At 39.1% G+C, this 25,303-nt stretch overlaps 1 protein-coding gene across 1 annotated transcript in view; it reads right to left on the reverse strand.

Annotated features, from left to right (window-relative positions):
* Window positions 1-25,303, reverse strand: part of ODAD2 (outer dynein arm docking complex subunit 2) — a 164,507-nt gene that overhangs the window by 41,884 nt on the left and 97,320 nt on the right. Inside the window, exons 14-17 of the mRNA XM_069729626.1 lie at window positions 18,259-18,369; window positions 11,724-11,878; window positions 8,870-9,112; window positions 5,566-5,680 (exon numbers count right to left, since the gene is read on the reverse strand). Of these exons, the coding sequence (XP_069585727.1) occupies window positions 5,566-5,680; window positions 8,870-9,112; window positions 11,724-11,878; window positions 18,259-18,369 (624 nt within the window). The remainder of the gene's footprint in view (window positions 1-5,565; window positions 5,681-8,869; window positions 9,113-11,723; window positions 11,879-18,258; window positions 18,370-25,303) is intronic.

The following is a 25,303-nucleotide window of genomic DNA, read 5'->3' on the forward strand; positions in this document are numbered from 1 at the left end:
CCGTGGGAAATTATGGTATCACAGCAGCACAACTTAAATCATAAAAATCATAAAGGAATTCCATAGTTGACATGACAGTTTGTTGACAGAAGAACATTATACATTAGAATAGGACATACACAACGAGTGAACTGAAATGTAGAGAAATAAGTAGACATTCACCTTGGTGGTTTAACCCTAATGTTATTGTTGTACATTCCCAAGGCAGTTGGCACAAACGATTTCCTATATTTTTCCTTCTTACACCTCAGAAGTATTAGCCGGTTGCTGAAGGTGCTCTTCTGTCTCATGAATAGCTCATATAGTGGATGTGCATTATTGTTCATAATTGTCATAATTGGGTTTGAGCTTAAACATTTGGTGACTTGGCGGGCATCTTAAACTAACTCCAGGCTGGAGCAGAATAGGATTGTTTTCTTCTGTCCTGATAGTTTTCAAATTTGGTTGCACCTGTATGCCATGGTATCGATTATTGTGAAGATTTCTATTTCGTCATTTATGGGCCAGGTTCACTATTGGGAATATACCCTTTCAATGGGGTTCTTTACATCTGAAAGTCCTTTGTGACTTTTTCTTTCTCCAGGCCCTAGCCCAACACCAATTATGGCTGTGCTCTGTTATGGGGCTTCCTCCCTCCCTGTGAGCAGTTTGTTCATGCCAATACTTTGATACAATGGGCATTGGGCGTATTTGGAGTCCTGTTTATGCATTTCAGGGGCCTTTGTCCATATGGGTATCTGCAAGCCTTTGGTTACAGCTACACTTATTAATAAACTATGGAGTCTGTTTTGTGTGCTGTGGATTTCCTTCCTTCGGCATTCAAGTTCTCTCCAAATACACATTTATTTGTGTGCCTTCATGTATTCTCATACTTACCTTGACACATACCCCTACGTGTCATATAATTGTATGTTGTTATTGTTTATGTACTTTCCATGTTTAAATACAATAAAAAACAGCTTTTCACAACAAAAAGAAATCTTTATTCTGAACCATGGGTTTTTTATTTTTACTTTTTCCTTGGTTATAGTAGTAATTCAGCTTTTTCTTTCCTTACAGATAATATACAATATCTAAAAAAAGGGCAAGGGAAAATCATTTGAACTATATCCCTTTTTCTTCCTCATTTTTTTGCTCAATTGTCCCCATTGTCATTCTTCTGTGTGTGTGTTTGTTTTCTATATGTGTTCAATGTTTATGCTCCTTACTCTGGTGCTGCCACATTTTGCTTTTGTTCTACACATCCTCTGTCATGGCCCGTTGCACTTTAATTACATTGTGCATGCTGCATACGTTTCAAGCGTTATGCCCTTTATCCTTGTGCTGCCACACTACTATTTGCTGCATGCTACATATGTTCGAATTTTTATGCCCTTTATTTTGGTACCGCCATACTACGCCTATTCTTTACACACTCCTCACCATTACTTTTTGTGGTTCAATTACATTTCGCAATTTTCTTGCCTCTGTATTTGTTGTCCTCAGACCATGCTTTAGCTCTATACTATTCTTACTCTGGTATTGCCATACTATGTTTGCGTTTTACACATTCCTTACCATGGCGTGTTTCACGCCGCAATGATTTTGACTCTGTGTCTTTTGTCCTTAGATTACACTTGAGTTCCTCTTTTCTATACAAGGTCCCGATGCGCCGCGCTGAACAACATTGGGGCGTGCGCATTGGGTACTATTGGCAGAGACGTCTGCCTGTATTCCTTGCCCTACCTATGTCATTTCCGCTTCCAGCCTTTCACGTACCTGTGCTCACTGACCGGCCAGCACCGAGAGGTATTTAAACTGGCGTTGATCACTCATTTTACCCTTTCCCGATGAAGCCGTCCGTGTAACGGCGACACGCGTTGGGTTCTCCCCCACGCTGATTCCTGCTTCTTTTCCTCCCCCCGGCTGCAGCATTTTGATCTTGTGTTCCTGATTGGGTTGGACATGTGGACTTTGGTTGATATCGCCTTCATTTGGCTGCGGTAACCCACTTTGGCATACTGCTTATTTAGGCTCATATGCTCCATTTCTTAGATACTGGAGGCACATGAGCAATTTTCTGGCATACAGGTACATATTGTACACAATTTCTATTATAGATATATGTGGAATTCTTTGTGTTATATGGGGGGGTTGGAGTGTAATCTGTGTATTAAAGGGACGGGGTCATTCCTTATATTACATGATATTTTTCTTACTCTGTATTGAATTCATGTAAGATTTATGCCTTTTTGACCCCTGTTGTCTGGCGGGATCACCGTGGGGTGATGTTATTTCTTTTAGATGTTTTTAAATTTGTAGTGTCAATAAAAGTTTGCCTTTTATGTTTATACTAAGTAGTGGTATGCATTACTTTGGAGTGGTTCCTTTTTTTCTTCTTTGCATTAAACTAATGAAACTCGGCCCAAACTCTGATGGAAAAAAAGTGATACGTTGACCAAACTTTGATAAAAAAAAAACACTGACGAAACTCGGAGGAGAAAATCACTGATGTCGGAATGAGCCCGTACGCAGTAATTTTTGCTCCCTCCAACACATTTTGTGCCCACATGACTAGTGCCAACCTGGCAACGGTAAGGTAAAAGAGATGGCAGTGCCCGCTTTAGTTTTACTAATGAGTGTCTATAATACTATAAAAGTAAACCTAAAATGATAAAATGTAGAATCTCTCAACATCATTCAAAGCACAAAGGGAGAATAACACAAGAAATATAGATTTGGCATCAGCAGGAAATCTTGGCAGTTGGCAACAATGTGGCATTTTTAATGAATCTATTAACGTGCATATATTTCACATATGTTATGCGGTCAATCAGCTTAATTGGTTTTATCAAAATTACCAATTTTTTTTTCATTTCTATTTTAGATTTTATGTCAGTCCTAATGTCTAATTTTATACATAATAAGCTGGATACACAGCAATAAAGAAATAAAAGGATCCATATTGTTTTATGTATTGGAAATTATGTGACTTTTCAGCAATAATGCCGCCAGCTTTTTTCAATTTACATATGCCAATAAAAGATTTTCTTCCCTTTGTAATTATAGGCAATGGAATAGGAAAATAGAAGATCCAAATGCAATATAGAATGTCTTAAAGGGAATCTTTCAGTAGGATCAACCCTCCTAAGCCGTCTATATGGGCATACAGGTCATAGGAAGCTAAATAAAATGATACCTTGATATCTGTGATCCGATATCTTTTTCCATAGAAATCCACGGTTTTCTAAATATGTAAATGAGCAGTTAAGATCTATGGGCAGGACATAGATCTCCCTGAGAATCTGCCTCCAGACCTTATGTTAAATGAAAGGAGGCTTTACCATTGTAAGACATGTAATGATTGACAGTCTGTCTTGATCTACATGTCTCACATTGGTAATTCCCCCTTTCATTTAACATAAGCTCTGGAGGCAGATTCTCAGGGAGATTTATGTCCTGCCCATAGATCGCAAAAGTTCATTTACATCTATCAAAAACGCCCCACTTTTCAGTTTTTGAATTTCCACAAAAATTTAAAATAACCAAAAAATTTCATTCAACTTCACAATTGTGTTCCACTTGTTGATTCTTCACCAAAAATTTACATTTGGTATCTTTATGTTTGAAGCATGATATGTGGGAAAAGGTTGAAAAGTTCCAGGGGGCCGAATACTTTCGCAAGGCACCGTATATGTAATGTGGCCTAAAAGGGCACCATAAATAAAAGCTGAGCACTTTTAGCAAACTATCTAAGATTAGCTGAGGGAGACATCACATAACCCATGGTTTCCCAGCTACAATTAACCAAAGAAGAGGTTATTATTATGACACCCTTCTACCTGGATCCTATTCACAGACGACAGGCTGTAATCTACAGTATAGACTATAGTCTGCTAAAGGGTTCTTTGGGAAATTCCAGCTCTGGCTCTTTTTTATTACTCAAACACTTGTGCTGCCATTAGAAGAAGGGTTTTATAATGAAAATTGAAGTTAAACTTCCACTGAGGGCTTGTGCACATGAATTGATTTTCGACCTAGGTGATGTTCGTGAAAAAAACACACTGCACACGGACCAATATTGTTCAATGAGACAGTGTAGATAAGTGTTTTTTTTTCACTGACCGAATCTTCATGTGAAAAAAATTGCAGCTAGTTTCTTCCATGTGTCGGATGAGATTCGACCATTGGCCAAAATCTCGCTACACATGACCCCAGCCATCCTCCCTTCAATATGGTGGAGTTGTCCTGTCCTCTTTGCAGAAGAGCACCCCCAAAGTATGACATTTCTCCCACCATCCTTCATGTTTGGGATGGTATTCTTGGGATTGTACATTTCTCCCACCATCCTTCATGTTTGGGGTGGTGTTCTTGGGATTGTACTCCTCCTTCTTCTACCTCTGTACACGGCGAGTGGAATTGATACCAAAAAGCTTTATTTTGGTCGCATCTTACCACATTACCTTCTCCCATGCCTCCTCTGGATCATTTAGATGGTCATTGGTGAACTTCAAACGGGTCTGGATATGTGCTGGCATGAGCAGGGGTACTTTGAATGCCCTACAGGATTTTAATCCATGACAGAATAGTGTGTTACTAACAGTAATGTTTGAGACTGTGGTCCCAGCTCTCTTCAGGTCTCAGACCAGGTTCTCCTGTGTGGTACTGAGCTGATTCCTGACCTTTCTCAGAATCATCCTTACCCCATGAGACGAGAACTTGAAAGGAGCCCCAGACCAAGGAACAGTCATCTTGTGTTTCTTCAATTTTCTAATAATTGTGCCAACAGTCGTCTCATCAAGTTGCTTGCCTATTGTCATACAGGCCAACTCAGCCTCGTGCAAGTCAACCATTTTGTCCCTGGTGTCCTTAGACAGCTCTTTGGTCTTGGCCATGGTAGAGAGGTTGGAGTATGATTGAATGAGAGTGTGTACAGGTGTCTTTTATACAGGTAACAAGTTGAAACAGGTGCAATTAATGCAGGAAATGAGTGCAGAGTAGGAGCGCTTCTTAAAGAAAAACTAATAGGTCTGTGAGAGCAAGAATTCTTGCTGGTTGGTAGCTGATCAAATACTTATTTTGCAATAAAATGCTATTTAATTATTTAAAAATAATACACTGTGATTTTGTTTTTTTTTATTTTTAGATTATGTCTCTCACAGTTGAAGTGTACCTACGATAAAAATTACAGACCTCTCCATTCTTTGTAGGAGGGAAAACTTGGAAAAATCGCCGGGTATCAAATACTTATATTCCCCACTGTATCTCCTATCTATCTATCTATCTATCTATCTATCTATCTATCTATCTATCTATCTATCTATCATCTATCGATCGATCTATCTATCATCTAAACAATCTAGGTGACATTTATATGTTTTATCTTTCTATACACAGTATATCTAAATACATTATAAAAGTCGATGTTTATGTGTGTGTGTGTGTGTGTGTGTGTAATTCTTTACTAGTTTGCATAAAATCACCCATAAAAAATAATTTTCCACAGACCTCCGAGAACCCTGAGTACCAGAGCACGGTAGTGTATGGCCGTAGGACATGGCACAGACACTTGTCCTTCTTACCCACCTTTGCGTTCTCGATGCAGGGACAGATGGCCCACGCTGCACTTGCCTGTACATCTGGATGAGGATTTTTAAGCAACGACCACAGCAAACGAACTCCGTCTAATCGGTCAATTACCCTGTCGTGCAGCCAGGCAATGAAGAAATAAACATCAATTATAGCAGCAGAAATACAAGATCCCGACTGTGAAGAATCGTATTTGACCAAGAAATAAGAGTAAAATCATCCTAGACTCTTGTGAATTTAACATTTTTTTTAGGATATAACCACCGGTATTCTCCATTACTTTTTCTTGTACACACAAGTTTTTTTTGTTTTTTTTCTTAGCTGAAATCCAAATACAGTCAACTGTAAGAATCTAGCCACATTGCAAACTGCAAGTATTTTCTTAAACAAGTGTTCATTGCAGAACCTCATTATTTAAGGAGGATGCGTGTGTTTTTGAAATAACCTTTTTTTTTTTTTTACGCAGCTTCCTATTCTGCACCGTAGACTGTCCGTGAAAGGAAAAGCATCTGTAATCCTGATACAGGTTTATCCTTCTATACCACAGTGCATCCATTGTTGGGGACGTATAAAGTTTAACTTGTTTTCCATGTGCGGCCAACTAAACATGATCGGCATTAAATCCCGCTGTCTAATTACTTAAACATACTCTAATCAAACTATCTTTATGGCGATCTGAAGAATGAATTATCATCAGAAACATCACGGCACCATCTGTCCAGTGTTTATACATCAATCAGAAGGAGAATCATAACTTTACATCAGGGTCCGTAGAGGACGTTAAACCGCGCCGCGGGCCAGACTAAACCGAATATCTCCTTACAATCCTATCTTTGTATGGAGACACTGTAAACCTAAATCTTGTGAAAAGATAGAAAGCGAAATACAACAGCTTCCAACGTACGAGACAATGTTATTATCTCCTGAGAACACGGAACTAAGTTCTGCAAAAACATATCATTATGACATGAAGATATCCATGTGCTTTACATCCAGGGTAAATTTAATGTTTAAAGCCCTCAACCAGATTTTTTATGATGATTAAATAAGATTTAAACAAATCTATTATTGACATTCCTAATCTATACTAATTTGTAGAGATTGATATTATCCCTACTTTTCTCCTGTGACCTACTAATTCTAAGTAAGTGGTATTATATTTAATGAAAATAAAATTCTACAAAATAAAGGAATAAAATAATTTTATAAAAAATAAATAGAATAAACTATGCTAAATATAATTCATTCCAATTATTAAAATGTTATAAAAAATAGAATAATAATAATATTAATTCTTCAAATTGTAATAATAATAATAATTCTTCAAATTGTAATTATAATTATTATTTAAGTAATATTAAATTTACATAACCGGTATTATATTCAATAAAAATAAAATAATACAAAATAAAAGAAATAAAATAATTCCATTAAAAAAAAATTATTATTTAAATAATATTACATTTAAATAACTGGGATTATAGTCCACAAAAAAATAAAATGACACAAAATAAAGAAATAAAAATTATACATAAAAAAATATAAATTATGCAAAATCATATTAATTATAATCATTATTTAAATAATATTAAATTTAAGAAACAGGTATTAAATTCAATAAAAATAAACACAGTAAATAATATAAATTATGCTAGATTTAATTAATTGTAATTATTATTTAAATAACATTACATTTAAACTTGACTGGTGTTATATTTAATAAAAATAAAATGATACAAAATAAGAAATTAAATAATTATAGAAAAATAAATAAATCATACAAATTATGCAAAATATAATTAATTATAATTATTATTTTAAAAATGTTACATTTAAACAATCATTTTTTATTATATCATAATTGTATAATGTAAGTTAAAATATAATAAAAAATAAGTAAATAGCAAGGTTTAAATGAAAAATGCAGAGATGGAGGTGGACAAATTGAAGTCACTTATCTTTTTTGTCTTGTGGTATTGTAACCGATATTTTTTCACAAATTCTTCATAATGGCACGCAAGTTCATGAATTTTGCGCAAAGTCTTTTTTCTATCTTTAAATGGTTTGCATCAAAAAGGCACACATTTCACACAATGGTGCAAAAGTTGCACCAAAAAATAATTGCGGCACTTAAAATCACCTGGGATGGGGGGAGGGGGGATTCTGAAGCACATTTGAGCCAAAGTGTGTGACTTTTTAAAAAGTCACAAATTATGAATCAGGCAAGAAAAATCCCAACCACTGCTCACAATGGCGAACACAAGAAAAAAACAGGCGGACTCATACAAAATAGGATTTTAAAAAAAGGATCAACTACGAGGAGAATAAGGTGCAAATGAGCAACAGGTAAAAAATACCAGAAACTAGACAAAAAATGTGCAAATGCAACAGTGAATCAGGGGCTGAGTGTTTTAAGGATGCAGCAATACTATTGTGATATCAGTGTTTGGCTAGTTTCACACTAGCGTTTTGCCGATCTGTGGAGGGCTGGGAACTTCCTCCGTGAAGCCCCGCCCACGGCCGTACCTCTGCTGCTCAGCTCCGCCTACGTTCGCATGCGGCCTGCGTGCCTATCTTTAACATTAGGTACGCAGGTCATGCGGATGTATGCGGATGCCTCCGCATGCGTCGTTTTGACGGTGCGGAGAGAAAACGAAATTCCAACCAGCTGCGCTCGATGCGGGTCGCCGCATCATCAAAATGACGCATGCGGAGGCATCCGCATACATCAGCATGACCTGCGTACCTAATATTAAAGATAGGCACTCAGGCCACATGCGGACGTAGGCGGAGCTGAGCGGCGGAGGTGCGGCTGTGGGCGGAGCTTCACAGAGGAAGTCCGCAGCCCTCCGCAGCTCAGCAAAATGCTAGTGTGAAACTAATCTTACAGTATAGCTGCACTTTTTTTTTATTTTTTGCTGAAACGCATCTTTGTTGAAGAATTGACTATTTTGACCATTTGTCTTCTACAGCTTCTACGAATGACAGTACTGTAATATTATATTCCACGCCCATTTATGTCAAAATGAAAACCCTTAGATGATCATTCAGGAGAACTGGTATAAAAGTTACAGACTCTGCAATCAGGAAGAGCTGATGGATTTGACATTTAACTCCTTCCACAATCTGCCATGTACTGCGATCCATAGAGGATGTAGAATCCAAGTGGTTCAAAAATTTGTAATAAAATCCTAGGCCAAAATACATTCATTTAAATGAAAATAAAAATGCCCTGAATGGTGTTCATATACCTAGAATATTTCCACCTAGAGAAATTATTACTGAAATGTTTGATACTTACGCCATATTTTCAGGCTCTGATGCGCAGGCACCCACAGCTTTGGTAACGTTCACCAGCAAGGCTTGATTAGTGCTGGTTAGTAAATTGACCAGTGGATTGATGCCTCCACATTTACGGATAATGGCCCTATTGGCGGGCTCCTTGCCACATTCTCCCAGTGCTCCTACAACATTAACGAGAACCTCTTCTGGCTGGTCAGTCAGGAAGGTAACAAGGGTTTCTATAACTTTGTATTCTTGAAACCTTTGAGAACAAAGCAAACAAAAACAAACGGTTAGCTGATAAATTCCTATATTCCTACTTATAATAGGTCCTTTATATACATGAAATGCATTGTATTAGCTTTGGACACTACAATGCATCCTGACTTTATAATTTACCTATTCTAATAACTGGAATGATAGAACAAAGAAAAAACCTGCCCGACTATTATACACAGGAACTTTTTTGCACATTTTATTTGAGTCACTGTTTCTGATAGCTGGACAACATCTCAAGTAATAAATTTTTTTAAATAAATGTCACTAAGGTTAAAATAAACCATGTCTAAAACTAGCAGACACAAGACTTGTGCCAAAATTTGTGGCATTTTTGGTACAATAGCAAATCTCCGGAAATTCTAAAACAGCGGTCTCCGTGTTTTCCGATGGGCACGGTTGGAAAAAGAAAATCATAAACAGAGTCCATTTGGACCCCAATTGTGTCATTGTAGTCTATTGATCTATCGGAGAATCCATCTGAATTTTGCACCGTGTGAACAGGGTGTTACTAAGAGGGAAGTAAAAAATGGAAGAATATGCCTACGCTAATATAGCTTTAACAAGTCGTTGCCAGAAATCTACTCTGCTGAGTAGCTCTCCTTAAAGAGGTTCTCTAGTTTAATCAAAATAAAAAAGGTAATTATCGTAAAATGAAAGTTTGAACATTTTCCAAATATATTTTCTATATAACTTCATCATCACTTTTAAAGGGAACCTGTCACCATAAAAATGCAATTTAATCTGCAAGCACGGTGTTATAGAGAAAAAAGAGAGGAGCAGATTGATACATAGATTTTGGAGAAAGGATACAGTATAATCTGTTTTTTAATTGTTTAACCCTCTGCTCCTTTGAGAATTTTCAGTCCAGTGGGCGGTCCTATCATCTTTCTTTGTATAAGAGTACATATCATATGTCAGTCACTGATGGGACCGCCCACCAGACCAAAAATCACAGGAAGAACAGAGGATTAAATGATTAAAACACAGGTCGTGCTGAATCTTTTCTCACAAAATTAGATATCAATCTACTCAGCTCCCCCTGGTCCATAACATGGTGTCTGTAGATCGGACAGTATTTCATGGTAACACATTCCCTTTAAGTATGTTATGTAATAACCATAGAATTTCTGGAATTGGGTGCCCGAATAGGATCCTGTCCCGTAACTCAATGAAAAATAAATTCAGAACTTCAAAACAATGATGAAAATGGTGAGATTTATTGAGAATTGGCAATCCAGAGAGGTGAAACGTTTCGGTCCATAGTTAAGACCTTCATCAGTCAACAGATTGCCTAGGAGTATATTGTGAGGAACCAGAGCACAAGTATGTAAGCGGTATCCACTCTCCAAGGACAGTGAGAAAGCACTGACAAAGACGAAGGGTGGAAGTTCTTGCTGCAAAAAGTGAATTTTATTTTGTTACGGCAAGAAGTAGAAATGGTCCGACGTTTCGATTGACAACTGCCTGTACTTAGCCGCATCTATCCTACATCTGAGTCTTCCAACATACAGGTGTCCTTGAAAAAAGACCGCTGTTGGTCAAACGTTGGACCATTTCTGCATCTTGCCAGATCAAAATAAAATTCACTTATTGCAGTAAATACTTCCAACCTTTGTCTTTTTTGGTTCTAAGGTTTGCGTCTATACTGTTCACGTGATGGACACGCAGGTGCATGGCATGTTAAAGCTATCCTAGATCAGGCTTATAACGAGCAGTGCACCTGCGTGGTTATCACCGGGACAGGACAAGGACAAATATTATTTTTTTTTAAACCAGAATACCCCTATAATTGCCCCCTAACTGTAAATAAATGCATTATTTCCAGAGAACCTGTTGGCCTGAATTCTTGCAGTTCTCAAAGATGTCTAGTGACTCAGAAACCTCCTTGAGCAGTAGTCATAAAACACTCTATTATTAAGTCTTAAGGGGGACGGCTCCGATGAATATATATACTTCCAACACCAAGAATGAAGAAGAGTAAAAGTAAGCATGGAACAATGTCATAAATCTTTGGGGTGTAAACTGATTTGTCTAAGTACGGATTACGTTTTTTTTTCTTATCTGCAATATACCACACTATAGATCAGCACCGGGCCAATTATGTGACATCTCGGCTAAGTCGTGCAGCAGATGAAGCACGTGAGCTGTATATTTTTCTCAGCTAACGTGCAGTCTAGCAAGAAGTTATGGGCAGATTTCAGGATATATGGAGATACGTGTTGTCCTCACTCTTTAGCCAGCAGCTGCTTATCACTGAGACTGATCTCTAAGTGATCCCCTCCTAGACAGCTTGATATATATAACTGCTCCAGAGAGGCGTTCATTGTGTCAATCTACCCGATATTTGCAGTCTAGGCACTTGTTAGCTAAAGCCAAAGAACTCATTTAGGCTTCCTGCTACTTTCATTACTCATTGATCTTGTCCTCTTCATCTGCAAGAAATCCCTCACCCCTGCCTATGACCTTCCTCCAACTTTACCACCTGGCCGGTTAGTGCCGAGAACCAATTTTCGAATTGAACGTTATCGCTGTCTGGGATTGAGATCAGGCGAAACACAAATCAATGACAATAGAATAATGGCTGAGCTCGTTACTTTGTCACATTATCCCGGCTGATGGAACATTTCCAGATGGCTCCAGTCACCGCCGCCAAGAGTTCCTTATTGTCAGACTTGCCGAGAAGCATGGCTAAGGGTTGCAGTCCTCCATACTGTCGGACCAGATCTCGGGTCTCTTCGTCCTCGGCACACTTTAACATGACAAAACGGAGAGAAATTTTAGAAAACATCCGACGCAAAACATTATATATACTCCAGGAGAAAACATTATCATTTTTTGTGTTTGCGAATCAACTCCATAAGTAATAAGATCCGAAGGCTTGGCTAATGGGAATTGCCTTACGAGGTGGGAATTGGTGATTATGGTTTGCATGTGGCTGCTGTAACTCTGCCAAAACATCTCTGCGCATGTTATCCATTTCATAATACTTGGACATTCAATATGACATCAATTACAAAAAAAACACTGCTGCCACTTGAATTATTTTTTTTGTCTTTGTCTAGTTATAGAGACAAAGTGGATGACTTAAACAGAGAAGAATGCTGGCAGCGGACTTAATCATAAAACCTGATGTCATAAACAATACCCAGGCAGCACAAATGGTAAGTACTAAGAAGCACAGCAATAAAATACATACAAAAAAAGACAGACAAACAAGGGAGTTTGCAGAAAAACTTCTAAGAAAAAAAAAAAAAGAAAGAAAGAGTGAAACGCCTGTCGTCACTTAAACCACAACATGTGCACGCTGAAGAATCAAATCGGAGCATAATGCGAGGAAATCATTACCGGAATGATCTGAAAAGAGAGGATGAGCCGAGGCCGTTCAAGTGAAGAATAAAAATAAATAAATGTGAAGAATGTTTTGGTTTAGACCCAAAGAGCTGCTAAAAAGTAAAAACAGAGTAGATGTGCGCGGGTGTTCTTTTTTTTGCCTTTTTTTCTTCCTTTTCAATAAAATGTGTTAAACAGGTTAAAGGTTCTCTTAGATGCGTGTTATACGGCACCTATGGACCATACAATATTATCACGGGTTCACACAACATTGTAGAATGTGCTTAAAAAAAAAGAAAAGAAAATTCCTCAAAAAGATTCATTTGAACAGCTTCAGGTTGTCACATTTACAGTATATATTTTTATGTTTTTATGATGCGGATATTTTTATGGTCATATTTTCCTAGAATTAAAATGAGCCTAAAAGTGCCCACTCTGGAAGGATAAAGTACTCCTGGATAGAGCAGTTAAAGAATAGAAAGACCTATTAAAAATATATTTTTTTCAATCACGGAAACTGAGAGAAAAAGTGGAAAACTACCCATTTGGGACTCGCCAATCTGCAAGTAAAAATTTCCAATGATTACATTTATAAACTAATCAGCAAGAAGACTGGAATAAACCAAGCATACTAAGTATTTAAAGGGAATCTGTCAGAAGGTTTTTTTTAAAATGTAATCTGAGAGTAGCACAATGAGAGACTTCTTCCAGAGATGTGTTACTTACTAGGCTGTGTTTTGCTGTTTCAATAAAATCAGAGTTTTCTCAGCAGGAGATTATCACAATAGGACTAGGTATCTCGTGCCTCCTAGTCCACTGTTCTGTGTAACTCCACCCCCACCACTGATTGGCAACAAATGCTGCCAATGAATCATGTGGGTGGGCCTATACACAGCTCATCATTCTGAGCACTGCTAAATCTGCAGCAGAGAAAAAAGTGACTGTATCAAAATGACAGTAAGCAGATAAGCAAGTGACACATCGTTGGATTCAGTGTCTCAGCCCCTACGTCATGCTTCTCTAAAATTACATAGCAAAAACCTTCTGACATTTTCACTATTACATGGAGAGCTGAGACAATGACAACACTATTTAATAAATCAACGTCCTAGGGTCAAACCCTTCAGATCAGAATGTCACCATAGAGATAGGTGATGAGGAATTTCTTGATGTGAAGCCAGGAGCAGATTTCCACCAGTGTAATATCTGCTTTTTCACTGGACACAATAGTGTACTTTACATTTACTACTGTGTCCGCAAAAAAAAAAGATGGACCCTGCCGCAAAGGAGAGTAACACAAATCTTAAGTTTTGGATTTTGGCTCATTTTTGTCAATAGATCCACAAAGTGAAGTCTGAATACGATTTTTCAGGTGTCGTAATTCGACAGAAGCCCCCAACAGATGTTGATTACGGTCCAAGATGTGGAGTGAACCATATACTGGACTATACTGGAACCATGACGTCACAGCCCTGCTTGAAAACTATAGTCCTGGTTTTGTCATTCAGAAGAGGTTCAGATTTCTATCTCTTTGGTGACTTAAGCCTAATCCAAACACTGGGAAAACTGTAATCACCGATTAGGGCTAATTCTAATCACAGCACGGCAGGATCTGATTGTCAGGATTAAGCTTCACAACCTTTTCCGGCTTTTATACTTGCAGACTTTTCTGCACTGAAATCAGTGACATTTATATCTAAACACAATTTAGCCTCAAAGATGGAATTGCAGTTTTCTCATTACGCATTCTGCTGTAGGTAAGGTTATCGAAGCTCACAATGCACCATCTTGATCAGAGAAGAAGTGGTGTACCGCTAACAGTGGCAAACTAAGCGGCTTCTATGGGGCCTGGGAGTCAGGGGGGCTACTGCCATACTCTCCTGACATCAAATTTTCAACTGTATCAGCATCCTGAATGCCAATACTGTTGATAGTAATGATGGAAGAGGGAGCTGTCCACGAATACTACATCTCGCCCGGTGCACTGAGATGTGCAGAGCTTCAGACTACACCTTACAGAGACAGGAGCGGCGGGGGAATGGGGAGTATATTCTATTTTTTAATCAATGAGCACTTTGTGGGGGCCATCATACCATTTAGAGCAGTGGTGGGGAACCTCAGGCCCGAGGCCTCGATGACATTTTCTCCAGCCACCGGGCAGATTCCCGGGGACCTCAGTGTTCGGGTTGGCAGTTGCATTTTGACGGTAGCCGGCCCTTGAATTTCTTCTTGCTCTGCAAGTTACTGAATACTACAGCACATACAATTAAACATTATGTCCTGACCAGTGCTAGTATCAAAACTAACTTTGTGGGCGAAGATAGAGTGATGCGCTGTCCTGTCCCACTAAAGATCACAGCCGCAGCCGCCATGACGCCGACTGTGATGTATAATCCGCAGCTCCATAACTCTTCCTATGATATATAATCTGCAGCCCCATAACTCTTCCTATGATATATAATCTGCAGCCCCATAACTCTTCGTATGATATATATCTGCAGCCCCATAATTCTTCCTATGATATATAATCCGCAGCTCCATAACTCTTCCTATGATATATAATCTGCAGCCCCATAACTCTTCGTATGATATATATCTGCAGCCCCATAACTCTTCCTATGATATATAATCCGCAGCTCCATAACTCTTCCTATAATATATAATCTGTAGCCCCATAACTCTTCCTATGATATATAATCTGCAGCCCCATAACTCTTCCTATGATATATAATCTGCAGCCCCATAACTCTTCCTATGATATATAATCTGCAGCCCCATAACTCTTCCTATGATATATATCTGCAGCCCCATAATTCTTCCTATGATGTATAATCTGCAGCCCCATAACTCTTCCTATGATGTATAATCTGCAGCCCCATAACTCTTCCTATGATGTATAATCTGCAGCCCCATGTCTCCTCCTGTGATGTATAATCCGCAGCACATGTCTTCTCCTGTGATCTACAGTATATACTGTACCTCAGCCCCATGTCTCCATGTCACCTGCTGTAATGTATATACTGCAGCCCCATGGCTCAAGTGATGCATATGTCCCAGTATAATGCCTACTATGACATATATAATGCATCTCCCATGTCTCCTGTGATATATATACTTCAGCCCCAGTGTATTCTATGTGACGTATATACTACAGCCCCAGTGAATCCTACATGATGTGCATACTACAGCCCAGGTGTCTCTTATGTGATGTATACAGCAGTCTCAGTATTTTCTATGCGATGTATACACAGGAGTTTCTGTGTCTCCTGTGTGATGTATGTATAGATGTATCGGTGTCTCCTATGTGTTGTATGTCAGCAGTGTATGTCAGCAGTTTCTGTGTCTCCTATGTGATGTATATGCAGCAGTCTCGAAGTCTCCTAAGTGATGTGTATACAGCAGTCTTGGGGCCTCCTATGGTATGTACATACACTGGAGTTGGTGTCTCATGTACTGTATACGGCAGTCTCTGTGTCTCCTATTTAATGTATAGATAGCAGTCTTGGTGTCTCCTATGTAATAAATACAGCTTTCGTTTTATTTTATATGAGATCTATATACCGCAGTCTCGGTGTCTCCTATGTGATGTGCATACGGCAGTATCAGTGTCTCCTATATGATGTATACAGTAGTCTCAGTGTGTCCTATGCGATATACTGTCTTGGTGTCTCCTATGTGATGTATACTGCAGATCTCCCACTGCTTTATTTCTATAAATGTAATGTAAGCAGTGCTGAATTTCCCACTGTTAGGAGACCTGCAGTGTTCTATACATCTGTGTTTGGTGCGACGTACTGCTGCAAGTTATTTACAAAACTTATCATCGCAAAGAGTCGCCTGCTTTCCAGATGGGCACAAACTTGGAAAAGAAGTTACGAGTAGCAACATTATCCATACCTAACATTACACCTAACATTACAGCAGCACCAAAGAAAAGGAGTTCCAGATGTCACATTAGGGGTGAGTTAATTCAATGTTTGAGCAAATATAGCAAGGTACTTTTCAAGTCGATCATTTTTATGGCCCCCAAAGGATGGTATAAATCTCCAAATCGCTTTTGGCAGAAAAATGGTTCCCCACCCCTGATCTAGAGGACTATTTGGTGGGCCATCATACCTTTAGGAGGGCTATTTTGGAGGCCATCATACCATTTGTAGGGCTATTTGGGGGGCATCATGCCATTTGGAGGGCTATTTTGGGGGGTATCAGACCATTTGAAGGGCTATTTGGGGGCCATCAAACCATTTGAAGGGCCATTATGCTATTTGGATGACTATTTAGGGAGCTATTATATTGTTTGGAGGGCTATGTGGTGGTCATTTGTACTGTTTGGAGGGCTGTGTGGGGCCATTATAGTATTTGGAGGGCTGTGGGGAGGCAATTATACTGCATGGAGGCCTATGTGGAGGTTCATTATACTGTTTGGTGGCTAGTGGGGGCCATTATACTGTATGTAAGCCATTATACAGTGTGGAGGGTTGCTGGGGTCCATTATACTGTGTGGTGGGTTGTGTGGAGGTAAATATACTGGGTGGATTTTTCTGTGTTGTTCATTATACTGTTGGGATATGTGGGGAGCCATTATGCTGTTTGTAGGGCTACTGAGGGCCATTATATTGCATGCAGGCTATTATACAGTGTGGAGGGTTGTGTGGGGTCCATCATACTGTTGGAGGGTTACTATACTGTATGGAGGACCACTACATTGAATGGACGGCCAGTAAACTGCATTGAGAGCCATCATACTGTGTTGCGGTCACTGTGGGGGTATCATAGTGTGTTTAGGGGGGCCTTTTGTTGGAATCATACTTTACGGGAGTCATGAGAGCGATTTCTTAGTGCATGGCAACACTAAGGGGTTTCGATTAGTTTGTAAGTGCTGCAAACTTGTGAGATATCTTCTGTGACCCCACAGAATTTTTTGGGGGGAAGTGGGGGAAATTAAAACTTCTGCTATGGGGCCCCATGAATTATATGTAAGGCCCTGCACAAAAGGTCAATCTCATTTAAGAGAATTAAGGTAACTTGATTTTCATTAATAGGGAGCGGATGTGCAGTATTCTGTTGACACAGCTGTGCTGGCAGCTCCGAAACTTCACAATTCTGGTTGCTACCAGGGTTGGGAACAGCTGATCAGTGGGGAAGCCAGGTGTTGCACCCCCACCAATCAGATATTGATGACTGTGACAACAAAGCATGCAATCTTAATTGTCCATACGTCTATTTTCAGTGAGCCAGGAGGCATAGACTGTTATCTATATGTTGAGTTGTAGGTTGAATTGATATTTGTAAATTGATTTACCTCTTATATCAGCTCCTACTATTTATTGTACTGTTATTTTTGCAAAATAGGGATAGAGGGTCACTAAACAACAGGACAGCTGCCAGATCATGGCTCCATCACGAGGGACACAGATTTGACATGATACAGGATGCCAACTAAGGAGACCATGGTGCCGGCTGAAAGAATACAGATCTGCTCCACTGCCTCAACAGGGCAGACAAAGTACGCCGAAGCCGTAGCGTGAAGACAAGAAGAGGACGTCATCGTAAGAAGATAGGAGGCCCCGGACCGCAGCGCCCATCGTACCCACCCAGGTGAGTATAATGTAACCTCTTTTTCTCCTCTTTCAGGATACATCGAGGGCTTATCTACAGCATTCCAGAATGCTGTAGATAAGCCCTTGATGCTGGTGGGCTTAGCTCACCTTCGATTTTGGGGGTGACAGGTTCCCTTTAATACCTATACGGCACACAGACCCTGCGGAATGGCTGACGCACGGCGTTCTCTGTATCTACCTTGAATATGGCACTTGCGCAGTGCATTTGCAGCTCTTGATTTTCACTGTTTAGATTTTTTACAAGATCCTCAATCATCTTTTCCGTTTTAATTGCAACTTGGTAACTCGGCTGAAAAAAATGAGAAGAAACAGAAATGATGAAACAGTTGCAATTGGTGGATTACCTTTTCTTTATTAACCTGTCATGACCTCGTGAAACATTAAACATATTTTATCCCTATTTTTATTATTATTATCTTTCTCGATCTTGAATACAATGATGAATATGGAAGTGCTGATATACGTTGTGTCTATGGGTCCTAAAAATCCACAGCCGGAAGGAAGGAATGGATGGCGGTCTGTAAAATCACTAGGAAGTAGTCTCAGGACGTAAGTAGCAGTTTTTTGTAAAGCCATCATGCTACAAAAATTTCTATTTTCTGTTTTTGTGCTTTTTTTCTCTTCCAAGAGCCATAACTTTTCCATTTTTCTATCGACATGGACTTGTTTTTTTGTGGGACGAGTTGTACTTTTGAATGGCACCATTCATTTCACTATTTGAAATTTTTTTTTAAATGCAGTGAAATAATGGAAAAAAAAACAAAATTGCGCAATTGTTTTTTGGGGGCTTTCGTCTTACAGTATTAATTATTTGGTAAAATTGACTTGTGAAGTTGATTCTCCAGGTCAGTACGATTACAGCAATATCGAACTTGTAAAGGTAGTGGAAAAAAAATCGGTAAACCTAAAAAAATTTTTTGCTCCAGTAGCCATTTTCCGAGAAACGGAATATTTTCATTTTCGGTCATTGGAGCTGTTTGAGGGTTTGTTTTTTTGTGGAGCGAGCTGTTGTTTTTATTGATACTATTCTAGTGTAGATATGATATTTTGATTGATTCCTATTGCATTTCTTCAAGGAGTTGCTGCTACCAAAAAAATATAATTTTGGTGTCTCGATTTTTTTTTTTCATTTTGGTGTTTACTAATCGGGTTAATTAATTTTACATTTCGATAGTTCGGCCTTTTACAGACACAAGCAATAGCATGTTTAGTTTTGATTTTTCACAACTTTTATGAGCTCAGGTTCTGAATTTGCCTCAAAGGCTGGAACCTGATATATGATGTAATGGTGCAGGGGTTAAATGGGAAAAAATTGCAAAGTGCTTGCAAAAAGTTTAAACTTTAGAATTTACCTCTTTTGAAAAATTATCGTTGTTCCCAAAAACAGAGGGCATTTTTTATTTTATAGCGTACTGTTCATTGATTTGGTTTCCGGATGCTTCTTCAGACTCAGAAGTGGCCGGTTTCCGAGCAAATAATCATGTGCTTGCAAGCCTTTGGCCTAAGTGCTCATCCAATGCTTGCAGTTTGGGAGAAGGCGCAGTTTGGAGCAGCAGTGTGACGATGCCGCTGGTCTGAACTGTCAATCATCAGGAGCACACCGCCACTGGCGAGCAGACGGCTGGGAGGCAGTGTGCGGTGCCCTTCTAAAGACAAAAGATGAGCAGACTCATTCCATTTAATTATTTCAATTTGTACAATACGAAAAAAGTGATAATAATCTAATACATAAAAAAGCTTCTAGCACACTTCAACTTAAAAAAAAAAAAGAATAAAAATAAGAATAATAGTAGAGTACTTAGAAGTCCATATAGATATATCTCCACTACAGATAAACCAGGGATTGTCACCCAACTCTCCTCGATTCCTGAATGGCATATCAGGCCAACTGATAACTCCCTTACCGGCCTCCATGTTATTTTGCATTTTGCATTCCCACATACAAATAAAATCAAGAAGCAGGTTAATGATTTTTAGATAATGTCAATGAATGACACTGATTAAAAATAATATACATTTTTTTTTGTCAAAACTTTATTTATTTGGGTAGACACAAATTATTATTTTTACCATTATTTTTTTATTTTGTGCAAATCTAAAAATAATAAAATAAAAAACCTGAATGGTGCATAACAGAGAAACGATGAGAAATTTACCGTGATTAAAGAGTTCATATCAGAAATAAAGAGGAATACAATATTAAAATGAAAGAATAAAAATAGGTGCCTGTAAAAAAGCAGCAAAGGTTCACCACAAACCCAAGAAATCTGATTAATTACTTGGTGCACTTTTCTTGGTGGTGTTCACAATACTTTTTCAACTCAAAAAAAACAATGCAAGATGATGACAAATGTAAAATGCACAGTGAAAGAAGGAGATAGTTGTTTGTTTTCTGTTTTTTTTGTTGTGGGTTTTATTTTGGTCAGAGTCACTTCTTTCACAATGCAGAGAGCTTTGACATTTTTCCTCTAATTGCTCGCTCACACTGGCGCATAACACGGCTGAGTACTATGTGATGTTTTAGCTTGAGAGGAAAAGCCAGATTGTACGTATCAAAACCCTAACCATGACATTCAAAGCCATCCACAACCTGTCTCCTCCATACATCTGTGACCTCGTCTGCCGGTACTTTCCTGCACGCAACCTCCGATCCTCACAAGATCTCCTTCTCTACTCCCCTCTTATCTCCTCTTCCCACAATCGCATACAAGATTTCTCTCGCATATCACCCCTACTCTGGAACTCTCTACCACAACATATCAGACTCTCACCTACAATATTTACCTACATGCAACCTCCGATCCTCACAAGATCTCCTTCTCTACTCCCCTCTTATCTCCTCTTTTCACAATCGCATACAAGATGTCTCCCGTGTATCACCCCTACTCTGGAACCCTCTACCACAACACATCAGACTCTCGCCTACAATATTTACCTACACGCAACCTCCGATCCTCACAAGATCTCCTTCTCTACTCCCCTCTTATCTCCTCTTTTCACAATCGCATACAAGATGTCTCCCGTGTATCACCCCTACTCTGGAACCCTCTACCACAACACATCAGACTCTCGCCTACAATATTTACCTACACGCAACCTCCGATCCTCACAAGATCTCCTTCTCTACTCCCCTCTTATCTCCTCTTTTCACAATCGCATACAAGATTTCTCTCGCATATCACCCCTACTCTGGAACCCTCTACCACAACACATCAGACTCTCGCCTACAATATTTACCTACACGCAACCTCCGATCCTCACAAGATCTCCTTCTCTACTCCCCTCTTATCTCCTCTTTTCACAATCGCATACAAGATTTCTCTCGCATATCACCCCTACTCTGGAACTCTCTACCACAACATATCAGACTCTCACCTACAATATTTACCTACACGCAACCTCCGATCCTCACAAGATCTCCTTCTCTACTCCCCTCTTATCTCCTCTTTTCACAATCGCATACAAGATGTCTCCCGTGTATCACCCCCTACTCTGGAACCCTCTACCACAACACATCAGACTCTCGCCTACCATCGAAACCTTCAAAAGGAATATGAAGACCCACCTCTTCTGGCAAGCCTATAACCTGCAGTAACCACCAATCGACCAAACCACTGCACGACCAGCTCTATCCTCACCTACTGAGAAGTCTGAATGAGCCCTAACTGCTCATTTTAACAGCTAAGCTAGACACAGACAGAGCGGCCACCAAAATGGACCAGTAAGCCAGTCACGTCTCTCGCCATCACAACTTTCTCCTGTGTAGACCACAAACCAAAAGTCGAGCTGCCGACACCAGAGGTTGAGGTTGTTAATGGGAGATCAAGTAGATGAGTAAGTTCTATTTAACTGCTTTAGGACACATCAAAAGTTCATTCTTTAACTTTAAAAAAGTTTGAAAACCTTTAATTTGTCAGCTTTCTCACCCCTGCTGACCGATAATTTCCTTTCAGAATCAGCAAATACCAGATTAAAGGAATTGCAGATATTTCGTATTCTTATTTACTTGTTTTGCTCGTCTAACTCTCTTTTTTTTCTGTAAAGAATTATAATTAAAAGTGCAGCATATTTGCATTTATCCCTGCGCATCGCTGTGTAATATGTCATATATATTTAATAAAGGTGATACATCTTTTTAGAACTAATTTAAATAAAGTGCAAAAACAATACGACAAAAAATATTATTCTAACACATTTGGTAGCGTTTAATAAGAAGCTTATATGAAAAATTGCTATAGCAACTTAAGATAGACTTTCCAAAGCATAATATATTATGTATGGTATTTATTTGGGGGAGGTCGGATGATTTATCTATCGTTTACCCTATCATGCGGATTTAATTATGAAACTACCAAACAAAATATTAATAACACGACTATCGAAAACCTAGACGGAAACATTATAACTACCTATTCTGCAATAAACACTAATGGAGGATTTAACAGAAGAGTTTCAATTAGTTCACGCGCAGATGTTTTAGTATCACGTTTCCGGGGACATTAATCTTCTAATGAACATATAGTATTTATCGGTATATGAAAAAAAAAAAACAGAATAATGGTTCCTCCTGATATAAAGGCACTATTTTTATTCTATATTCTTGTGGGGGGAATGAAATTCAACAACATTAAAAAGTATAAAACCGCAATTATACTTGTAAACTCGTGCCAAGACAGAACGACCGACGGGTCAGATTTTCACTAGATATTATACTGAAACAATATTATGAGTATAAACTGCAGGAACCTTATAGTATCGTTGCTCCCATCTGACTCCTTTAATCAAATTTACGGTACCTTCTTGCATGTGCAAAATATTTGAAACTTTCTTTCTAGCCCACAAAAAAAGGCACATATCCACAGTAATAATATGACTACATCATTTATTTTTAGGCTGTGTTCACATTTTGCTTTCCTACACATCGCAGGCATGCTACAAGAGTATGCCCCAATGTAAACCTCTGATGTGTCACTCCACGTAAAAGAGCGTACCTTGGCATACACTGGGACAGTATGTGTTGGCAAGCTTTTATATGCTTTCCTATGCAGAAGGACATACTGTAGTAAAAAAAATTATACCAAGTTTTATACAGTTTTATCTAACTTCCCTCTTGACTGGAGATTTCTTACACTTTGCTTTAGATATCCTGATGAGTGGCGCAAGTTTACAAGATTTAAAGGGACACTGTCACCTGAATTTGGAGGGAACAATCTTCAGCCATGGAGGCGGGGTTTTGGGTTTTTTGATTCACCCTTTCCTTACCCGCTGGCTGCATGCTGGCTGCAATATTGGATTGAAGTTAATTCTCTGTCCTCCATAGTACACGCCTGCGCAAGGCAAGATTACCTTGTGCAGGCATGTACTACGGAGGACAGAGAATGAACTTCAATCCAATATTGCAGCCAGCATGCAGCCAGCGGGTAAGGAAAGGGTGAATCAAAAACACAAAAACCCCGCCTCCATGGCTGAAGATTGTTCCCTCCAAATTCAGGTGACAGTGTCCCTTTAAAAGAAAAAAAAAGGGAATGCATTACTTGCATTGCCCCACAGAGTAACACAAATCTTTTTTTTCTTTTCAAAGTTGATCTTTTCACACCACTCATTTCACAAGATCTTGAGTCAAGAGGAAAGGTAAGGAAGAACACATGTTGAACCAAGAGGAAAGGTAAGGAAGAATAAATGTCAGACCAAGAGGAAAGATAAGGAGAACAAATATCGGACCAAAAGGAACGGTAAGAGGAACAAATGTCAGACCAAGAGGAAAGGTAAGGAAGAACACATGTTGAACCAAGAGGAAAGGTAAGAAAGAATAAATGTCAGACCAAGAGGAAAGGTAAGGCTACTTTCACACTAGCGTTGTGTGACGGACGTCGCAATGCGTCGTTTTGGTGAAAAAACGCATCCTGCAAATGTGCCTGCAGGATGCGTTTTTTCGCCATACACTTATATTACCGACACATTGCGACGTATTGGCCACATGTCGCATCCGTCATGCGACGGATGCGTCGTGTTTTGGCGCATCTTCGGCACAAAAAAAGTTACATGTTACTTTTTTTGTGCGTCGAGTCTGCCATTTCCGACCGCGCATGCGCGGTCGGAACTCCACCCCCTCCTCCCCGGACATTACAATGGGGCAGCGGATGCGTTGTAAAACTGCATCCGCTGCCCACATTGTGCTAATCAATCACACTGTCCGTTGGCACATCGGGCCGACGGTTTGCGATGGCCCGTACCGACGGACTAGTGTGAAAGTAGCCTTAGGAGAACAAATATCTGAAGAAGAGGAAATGTAAGGAGGACAAATATCAGAACAAGAGGAAATGTAAGGAGAACAAATATCAGACCAAGAGGAAAGGTAAGGAAGAACACAGAGAAAAAATGTCAGACCAGGAGAAAAGGTAAGGAAGAACAAATGTCAGACCAAGAGGAAAGATAAGGAGAACAAATATCGAACCAAAAGGAAAGGTAAGAAGAACAAATTTTGGACCAAGAGGAAAGGTAAGGAGGACAAATCTCAGACCAGGCAGAAAGGTAAGGAGAACAAATCTCAGACCAGGAGGAAAGGTAAGAAAAAAATAAGAAAAAAATGTCAGACCAAGAGGAAAGGAAATGAGAACAAATTTCAGACCAAGAGGAAAGGTAAAGAGAACAAATGTCAAACCAAAAGGAAAGATAGGAACAAATGTCAGATCAAGAGGAAAGGTAAGAAGAACAAATGTCAGACCAAGAGGAAAGGTAATGAAGAACAAATGGCATACCAAGAGGAAAGGTAAGAAGAACAAATGTCAGACCAGGAGGAAAGGTAAAGAGAACAAATGGCAGACCAAAAGGAAAGGTAAGGAGAACAGATGTCAGACCAAGAGGAAAGATAAAGAGAACAAATGTTGGACCAAGGGGAAAGATAAGGAGAACAAAGGTCAGGCCAAGAGGAAATGTAATGAAGAACATATGTCAGACCAAGAGGAAAGGTAAGGAGAACAAATGTCAGACCAGGAGGAAAGGTAAAGAAAACAAATGTTGGACCAAGAGGAAAGGTAATGAAAAACAAATGTCAGGCCAAGAGGAAAGGTAAAGAAAACACATGTCGGACCAGGAGGAAAGGTAAAGAGAACAAATATTGGACCAAGAGGAAGGTAAGGAGAACAAATGTCAGACCAAGAGGAAAGGTAAGGAGAACAAATGACAAACCAAGAAAAAAGGAAAGGAAGAACAAATGATAGACG

The sequence above is a fragment of the Ranitomeya imitator genome, chromosome 6 (assembly GCF_032444005.1).
Source record: "Ranitomeya imitator isolate aRanImi1 chromosome 6, aRanImi1.pri, whole genome shotgun sequence".
Lineage (NCBI taxonomy): Eukaryota > Metazoa > Chordata > Amphibia > Anura > Dendrobatidae > Ranitomeya > Ranitomeya imitator.